This window comes from Lissotriton vulgaris, chromosome 3_2, assembly GCF_964263255.1.
Source record: "Lissotriton vulgaris chromosome 3_2, aLisVul1.2, whole genome shotgun sequence".
NCBI classification, from domain to species: Eukaryota; Metazoa; Chordata; class Amphibia; order Caudata; family Salamandridae; genus Lissotriton; species Lissotriton vulgaris.
In genome coordinates this window covers 110,515,525-110,524,691 of record NC_141690.1, presented here as the reverse complement: position 1 = coordinate 110,524,691, position 9,167 = coordinate 110,515,525, and the positions used below count along the sequence as shown (strand labels likewise).

Here is a 9,167-nt window from a genome sequence, read left to right as displayed (position 1 = left end):
AAAATATCAGTCAAAACCAATATTCGTTTTTAGACAGGAATCAACAGCACCGCGATTCCATTGAAATATTCTTCAAAGCACTTCAGTGGGTGTCTAAAATCCTTTATGCCAGATTCTGGCTCCAGTAGAACCATATGCAGGCTGGGGCGCTGGAAATTCCACCAGAGTTTACTTGTCACTGCTTTGGGGTGAGAGATAGAAATGCTTAACTGCACCCCCAATTTGTTAAGAAGGGAGACAGCTATTCTTTAAACTCGTTCGGAGGGCTGGGTGCACTTTCTCTGAAAGGCTTAAATGTATATCTGTGTTTCAAGGCCTTTTCTGGCGAATATGACACCCACACCTCAGTCCTCAGGTAAGGGTAGGAGCTGCAATTATTTGCTTTGAATGAGTGATATATCGAGTTGATGAGTGCCTGGATGAATGAATGCATGAAGGAATGAATAAACGCATCGTGTGGATCAGCAAACTCAACCCAGTTGCTTCATCAAGACTCATGAAGATTTCTCAGTAATAATTTGTGCTCTGTATATTGGTATTTATTTCATTTTCATTTTGATTTTGGTCAGACGCAGTAAACCCTCGTTACCCCTCCCTTCCTCAAAGTTTAATCAAAATCACCATACCTGAAGCGAAACTTTATCTTGTAAAGAAGCCGATGACGTAGGAGCAGAAGCCGTGCAGCAACTCCCAGCAGTGCTCCTCTGCCAGCTTCATGGCCTTGGCTTCGCTTGATGTCTCAGTTGGCTTCGCGGTAGAAGCTGTGGTTGGCTTGGGCTTTGCAGGTTTTTTCCCCTTCCCTGGCGGCGGTGGCGTTTTCTGAGCAGGCTTTGGCTGCTTGGCAGCATCTGCTGGCTGAGGGGCACTTGGGCTGGCAGCCACCTGCTTCATTTCAGCATCAGCCGGCGCTTTTGGGCACATGCTGGGCTTCAGGACCTTCGGCTCACATGCATTGGCGACCTTCTTGAGCTCGAAGCTAATCTGGGTCCAATAAAGCTTCGGGTTGTTGTTGAAATTCCGGCAAAAAGATGGTTTCCCAGTGTACTCGCACCAGTAGGTCTTGCCTTGACCTTTGCACTCAACGCGCAGCTTCATTTCCCCGTGGCCACTGGGCAGCAAAGTGCACGAGTCCTTGGCTTTGGTCTGAAATGGAATCTGTCCTTCGGCACTGCTCCTTTTCTTGGGCTTCACCTTCTGCCCTTCAGCTCCCAGGTAGCAAGCAGCGACCACGAGCAGCAAGGCTGCAGCCCTCATGACGCAGCTCGGACTCTAAGACTGTTCTCGAAGGCTGGAAGCAGGAGGAAGGCAGCGCGCGCTTGGCTGCTCGCGGTTTATATGCCGCTGGACAAAGAAGGCCTTCTCTGGGGCGATGGAGCTTGGTGTGTTTGGAGTTCTGTGGCCGGTGCAAGAGCGCTCCTGTGATTTATAGCTCAAAGCGGCATTGTATAACTCCTGTAACCTTGTAGGGAGGAACAAGACGCATCTTGCTCGGTGCAGCCGCACAGCTGTGTAACTCGGAGCACATTGATGCTCCGTACACATACATGTCATGGATTCAGATTTCCTGACATGAAATATGTTTCGTTTCCACTCTGTCTTGCAGCTGTCTTCGTGCCAGGTCTTGTACGGACAAACTGTACGACTTTTTAGAAATACGATTCGGAGCAGAATTCATAAATGTCAAGAACTGCTCTTTTTCTTTTCAGTGTTTCAGGTCACATGGCCAGGATACCTTAGGTGTCAGTCATACAAGTAGCATGTGATAAATTGTTGTGATAAGTAAATTATCACGTTGTTATTCTTCTTTCTTTCATTTGCTAGTTTAAAATATAGGCTCTTGGATGTAATGCACAACGTAGAACAGAAAGATCTGATATAGACTTATAGCAGCAAATTCCTTACCTTACCGTACTTACCATAGAATATTCCCCAGGTTTCGACTGGATCCAGAAAATCTTGAGCAGTACCTTTATGCACTGGTAGGCGACACCGATTGACTTAGCTTTGGAGTCGTTCGCACAGGATGTGATATGCACAGTGCCTATATAGGTGCCACTCCACTGTGCTGACATCAGTTCTTTTTGCAAAAATGAAGCCAGTGTCTGGGTTCAGGGACCTGTCTTGTGTGTGGGCTATCTACCAGCAGTGTGTAGGTGTAGCCGTTCAGAAAGAAAATAATTTTTCTTTCTTGTTATCCCCTCACTCACCGGAGTTTCCTCACGGTGACATGCTTCATCATCGGGGTCATCCCAGTTCTCTACGAAAAGGGGCGTGCTGCGACTCTCGAGCTACGAAGGAGCACTATGAAGTGAAGGACTATGTGTGGTGAGAGTAAGTGGAGTGGATGTATGTGTGAGTGTTAAAAATACCGTGCTAGTGGGCCTCAATGTTTTATTCTGCTCCTAGACCGGTATGTTAAAAGTGGGGTTTGTACTGTGGACCAACCTGTGATGTGGGTTGGTTCAGTATCTGGTCAACATGTTTCACGCTACCCCTAGCGTTTCGTCAGGACCATACAGGGACCAGCCCTGTATAATACCACTCCTAAAAAACCTAGATTTAGGATTCAAATATTAAGTTAGTGCGAAAAAATATTTACAGTGATTGACGCTGTTCCAACTTGGTACACGCGTTGTTTTTGTTCATTGGTGAACATTTGTTGGTGCAAAATGGCACATCATGGTCTCATGGGGGGGCGGTATCGCCTCGTTGGAAACAATGTTCCTGATCAGCAATGCCGCATGGTTTTACCTAGCTGCTTCCCCTTGGACCGCACACATACATCCACTCCACTTACTCTCACCACACATAGTCCTTCACTTCATAGTGCTCCTTCGTAGCTCGAGAGTCGCAGCACGCCCCTTTTCGTAGAGAACTGGGATGACCCCGATGATGAAGCATGTCACCGTGAGGAAACTCCGGTGAGTGAGGGGATAACAAGAAGGAAAAATTATTTTCTTTCTGAACGGCTACACCTACACACTGCTGGTAGATAGCCCACACACAAGACAGGTCCCTGAACCCAGACACTGGCTTCATTTTTGCAATTGTACCTAGGAGGACGACCTGGTCTTTAGTAAACCTCCTTTTCCCTCTACTCTGTTGTGATCAGTTCTTTTTGCGCCATCAGTCCATATCCGGAGGAGCTACCTCAGTCATTTTTGGCTCCTTTTTTCGACTTTTTGTCAAACTTCTTTCAAGCAAATCGCTCCCAGTGTGCCCTAGTGATGCCCCTAGGACACCTGTTTGTTTTAGAGCCTGTGGAGCCTGCCAGGTGTCAGTGGCAGAACCTCGGCTGGTTTGTTTATGGTGCCTGGAGCTGGCCCACAAATTCAAGGCCTGCCTTGACTGCCATACGATGAACCTCAAAAGGGCCCAGAAGCTGGCGTTGAAGCTCCAAGATGCTGGGCACCAGATGACGCCACATTGTTCTAGGTACCAGTCATGTAGGAAGTTCCGGTTCCACTTTCGGGGTCTTTCCAGTCAGTCATCTTCAAGCTCAAAATCTTTGTAAGTCCCACAAGAAGAAAAAGACCAAGAAGTCAAAACGTTCTCCACCGTACTCATCCAAGTGATTGGGCAATGCACTGAAACAATGCCACAAGTCCCACTCTTGTATCGTGGGGCCTGAGCTTTGATGTACTCTGGGCCTCCAAGAATTTCTCAGAGACGGAGCAACCCCTGCCATATTGAAGAAATTCTATGAGGCTAGGCACCTCATCTTTGAGCGAGCCGACTCCTCTGGATCACCTTGGGGCCTCATGGTTTCAGAAGGTGCCTGACTCAATTTCCACAACCTCTGTCAGGCCCTTTGGATCCATTCATGGGTCCAGACTGGCTCCTTGTGAAAATTCAAGACCTTCAACGTAGTCCGGTCAAGTGATGCTGTTCCTAGCCCTGCCGTTGGCAGCATCGATCCCATTGTCATTCCCGAATCCAATACAGATCCAATGTCTACTCCGGCCCGACTGACCAAGATCCTCCTTGTCAGAGACAGTGTCTCCATTTTCTGACAGTCCTTGTTTGAAGTGGATCTGAGGATCCTTATGATTATCTTGACCCCCTTGGGAAATCCTTGGCAGAGGATAACTGATATGATGACCTGGCTGATGCGAGTGGTCTGATCGCCTCGCCAGACACTTTCCTGGTCTCTCCTCCTAGTGTGGCTAGGGAGGTAGGGTCTTCTTTTGCAATGGTAGTGCTGAGTTCCTGGACCTTATGCTGCCCTCAGTGGAGGTCAAGACTAATGTCTTGGCAGAGGTGCTTTAATCCAGGCTATTCCCTATGGAACTGCTCCTCCTCTTCAATGAAGCCATGACTGATGCCCTTCTCAGGACATGGGCCAAGCCCATGACGGGCGCATCTGTGCACTGGACATTCTCCTGCCTCCACCTCCCTGCACCTGGGGATTCAGCTTTTCTCACCCAGCATGCTCTGGGCACAGTTCTTGGGTATCTTTCGGCCATATGAGCTTTTTGCAGTTGCCAGACCAACCCTCACTGTTTAAGTCACATGATGTGGCACATTTCCTAAAAGGTCTTTGCTGGACCTGGCCCTCTCTACAGCGTCATCCTCAAACTGTTTGCCTTTCACCCTCCACTATCTTCTGAATTTGTTTTTGGTGGCTGTAGGACTCTGTGCACTTTACCACTGCTAACAAGTGCTAAAGTGCTTGGGCTCCCTCCCCTAAACATGGTAAGATTGGAAATACCCAATTTGCATAGTTAATTTACTTATAAGCCCCTAATAAAGTGGCACTAAATGTACCCAGGGCCTGTAAATTAAGTGCTACTAGTGGGTCTGCAGCACTGATCGTGCCACCCACTTAAGTAGACTTTAAAACTTGTCTCAGGCCTGGCATTGCAGCATGTCCATTTTAAGCTTGCAAATTAAACCCTTTTGCCAGGCTCAAACCTTCCTTTTTTTTTTTTGTTGTAAATTTTTTATTTATTGCATAGTAAACAGAAGAAGGAAATTCAGAGAGAGAAAAGAGAGGAAACAAGCGGCAATAATGCAGTATCACATATGCAGGGTTAAGTAGTGTGTCAAACAGGCGCATCTGCTACGCTGTTCTCCAACATGTAGGCAGGACTAGGTGCCAGGAAGGCCAGCAACAGTCACAGTTGATAGTCAAAATCTTTGTAAAACTCGGCCTCATCGTCCAAGGAGAAAGCCAACCCAGCAGGGTCATGGGTCTCGAGAGCCCCTGAGAAGCAAAATCTCCCCGCAGTCCTACAGTGCCGCAACAGAATACACAACACCCCCCCCTCAAACTTCCCCCCAACCCGCCTCCCCGGACCCCCCCTACCCCCTAGGTGGTGACACCAACAGACATTCTCAATCACAGTCACACTATCGCACAAGCTACTCAGAACTGGAAAAGATGAAGGGCTCGCAGGGCCGATGGGCAAACCGCAGATGGCAACCCTCGCGATATGAATCGGACCAAGGGTCCCCATCTAAACATAAAGTTCTTGAAATTGCCTAGAAAGATGTCTGCCATTCTCTCCATACTCATCAACCTCCACAGCTTTGCGTGCCACAAGGATAGAGCTGGGGCCGTCGGCTTCTTCCAGGCCGCCGCCACGGTAAGCTTAGCTGCTCCCAGACAGAGCCACAAAAGTTGTTTGTCCGCTTTCGTTTGGTGATCCAATAGTTGGTCCCGTAGGCCCAAGATGACAAAGGCCAAGGAATCTGGAATCGGATACCCCAACATTTCTTTGATATGTGACAGGATCTCGGACCAGAAAGGCCGTATGACCGGGCAATCCCACCAAATGTGGCTAAAATCTCCCAGCAGACCACATCCCCGCCAACAGCGGTCCGAAGATGCCGGGAAAATGCGATGCAGTTTCAAGGGGTAAAGGTACCAGTCAAACATAGTTTTAAAATGGGCGTCCCTTAAATCCATGGAGTGATTATGAGCCCTAATGTCACGCCAGAGACCCTTCCATTCTCCTTCCGTGATATCCCTACCTAGAAGCCCCTCCCAATGGTCCATGTCATGTGGACGAGGAGAGAACGTTGTGCGGAGCAAGAGTATATAGAAACGAAATTGTTCCCTTCATCGTGGTTGTGCGCAAGAGAAAGGCCTCAAAGAGCGAGGGCGGTCTAGTCGCCTCTCGCATTCCCGCCGAGGTAGCCCAGTGAATCAGTTGGGCATACCTAAACTGTTCCGTAGAAGGAAGGCCATAGTCGCTCATGCAGTTAGGAAATGAGAGTGGTTCCGTGCCATGAAACAGGTGCGTAAGGGCTCTACAGCCTCCTTCTCTCCAGAGCCGAAACGGCCCCTCCCGCAACGCCGGTGGAAAGGCCAGGTTAAAGTGCAGAGGAGTAAAGGGAGAGGGGAACGTCGTCCAGCGCTCATCCCCCGTTACTGTGTCCCATATCTTCAGGACAGTGCCCGTGGGCGTGCTGATGTAGGCGTTTCAGGGCATGTCAACTTTAAACCTTCCTTTTTAGGTCTCGCCTCTCAATGTGCATGCGCATTGAGCGAGACTATAGGCGCCTAAACAACATTTACCCAAGGTTTACCTAGACTGGCGATTTGATGCTGTGCCCGTGCGCTTTTAGGTCAATGCGCAAGTGCATTGACCTACAATGCGCATGCACATCATCAAATCGCCATCTGTTCGCCAGCAGCACTCCTCCCACTCCTTTGAAGTGAAGCTTAGCTTCACTTCAAAGGCCCCTGCTGCTTCACACTCGGCCGTGTCTCTCCCTCATCGACGCTCTCCCCGCTCCGCCCCCTGCTGCGGCCGTGTCGCATTTCTCCTCCCCCCTCCCCACAGCATTGCCCTCCGTCTTGTTTGTTGCAGTCTGTCTTCCTTTTGTCTCTCCCTATCCCTCTTACTTCACCTCTTTCTCTCCCCTTCCCTCTGCCTCGCCATCTCTTCTTCCCCTCTCGATTCCCCGTGTTTCCTCCTTTCCCCCGCCTCACTCTCTTCACTATATGTCACACTCCTTTCTTTCTCCCCTTTATCTATTTTTTCCGTTCTCTACTTCTCTCTGTCCCTTACCTATGAGTTATCAGCTCTCCCCTTTCTCTCACCGCACACCCCTTCCCTCCCTCCACTCGTCTGTTCTCTCCCTGCCCCCTCGGTTTCTCCACCTGTGCTTCTGGTGGTCTCTTTTTAAGGTCTCTCCTCCAAAGGGGCACAGCCCTTGCCCTGCTATTGCCATTCCGCACACCTGCCCCCCAGGGGCCACAGAGGCCTGCCTGCCCCCCTCCCAGGATCCCACATTAACACTCCTGACACTGGTAACTCTTGTTATATTGCGCAGACATCACTAAAGGTGCTAGAGCGCCTTACTTACATCGAGCCTACTCCTGCATAGAAAGTGGAAACAGATTTAAAATTGTTGGGGAAATGGGTTAATATAAGCGCCGGAGTTTCTCGCACATTAGATGGTAATTGAGGAAAGAACGTATACTTTAATAATGTAAGTACTCTGGTTATATTTGCAATGTACTACGACAATGCTTTATTTGCGTGACTTATCCTATATGAATTGGCAACATGTTTACACTACTTATGTGTCCATTATTTCGATATGCACTACAGAAGATACTAGTTGTGTATTGTGTCTATAGGTCGTGGGGCTTTTTTGAGGTTCTGTAAGCCAGTGTGTATACGTGCACGTGAGCTAGATAGTGACGTAAAAGAGGTAGCTGGGAGATGAAGTATTGATGTGGAGGGAGGCCCCTAGTACATTATACTGAAAGACTCGGAAACGGACTACGAACGGCAACAGGTCCATCTACGCATCAGCGCATATAAAGACGAAGTACCTCACTCCACCAGCCACATAATGCTTGGTAGTCACAATTTCTCACCTGACAGCAATCTTTGATCGAGGTGGGTCGAAACGAAATGTCACCATACATTAACATGCAGCAACGCTTTTTTTCACATGTTTTCTTTGGGTGCTGTAAAACTGTTCTTGTGTTTTTTTTTTGGTGGGGACGCATATTTTTAATTTCCATCAGCTGCAGAAAACATGCATCTCTGATTCCTACTCTTCAGATAGGACAGGAGATCGGGCCCCCATTACAGAGAAGGCACACGATTGCTTCGCCGAGTTTCCACAACTGTTAGTTGTTTCATCAGACATTTATGGTCTCTAAGCCTGTTTCAGGTAATTGTTTGTGCACGTGTATGTCACACCGATGTACGGTTTAATGTTGGGTTGTGGTTTCTGTTCAGCAACAGTCCAGTATCTCCCCCCCCCCCATCTTTTTGGGTCTTGCATCATATAGCAAACTTTATATCAGCACATTTGGTACATTATGATCTGCAATGGAACTTGTTGCAACATTTTACTTAAGGTGCTCATGCCTGGTTACTTATCAGTGGTTTCGCAACTGGTTTATATTCCTCAGTAACAGTCATAATTATAATTTAAGAATACGGGGTTTGTATCTAACGTATTTTGGGATTTAGTCAAGCGCAAGAAATCCTTGATTTTATATTCCTCAAGCATCGGGCTTATAAAATAATAGAATTTTGAATGACGTTTTGAAGAAGAGAGTATGACTGTGCAAATTTATAATGTTTCACATCTGGCAAGGGTAAACCCCCTCCCATTGTTGGTCTATACAGTATGTTAAGTGCCAACCATCGTGCTTTATTGGCCCAGATAAATGCAGGAAAATGTACCCCAATCTTTTGTTTAAAAAAATATTGTGTGCAAAAAACATGGAAGTGCAAAATATGTATCTATAAAAAAATGGAATAGTGGTAAAATCGACATTCTAATCAGATCTGATTTACTTCAACTTGCATAATCTCCGCTAGTCCAAGAACTTGTCACTCAAAATCTAATATCTGTTCTGTTCTCACTCCTTTTCTGATACTAGTAAAGCAGTTGGTGGGGAGGATTAGGTGGATCAGCCTCTCCACCCGTTTTATTTCTGATGAGTAAAATGAGAGTTGTATCCTACCTTCACTGCAAATTAGTTTTTTTTAAAAAATCTGTTTTGGTATCCATATGCAGTGCTTTCAATTGGGCTCATTTGTAGATACTATTTTGATAAATAGTTTTTTAATGCTCATATCATAACAAACAGCTGAAAACTAGAATCACTACATTTTCGCTAGGCGAGCTAGTTGAAATAAAGGGTCCCAGTGGTCACAACTCTTGATCTGACTATGTTTGCCACCTGG

At 47.3% G+C, this 9,167-nt stretch overlaps 1 protein-coding gene across 1 annotated transcript; it reads right to left on the bottom strand.

Moving 5' to 3' along the window:
* Nucleotides 1-632: 632 nt before the first annotated feature.
* On the bottom strand, nt 633-1,496 carry FGFBP2 (fibroblast growth factor binding protein 2). Its single transcript, XM_086964516.1, has one exon. The coding sequence runs from the start codon at nt 1,252-1,254 to the stop codon at nt 640-642; it is 615 nt and encodes a 204-aa protein (XP_086820642.1). The 5' UTR covers nt 1,255-1,496; the 3' UTR covers nt 633-639.
* Nucleotides 1,497-9,167: the final 7,671 nt, after the last annotated feature.

What these genes read in the sequence shown, in the direction of transcription:
- FGFBP2 (XM_086964516.1), bottom strand. Translation starts at nt 1,254, where the DNA reads ATGAGGGCTGCAGCCTTGCTGCTCGTGGTCGCTGCTTGCTACCTGGGA.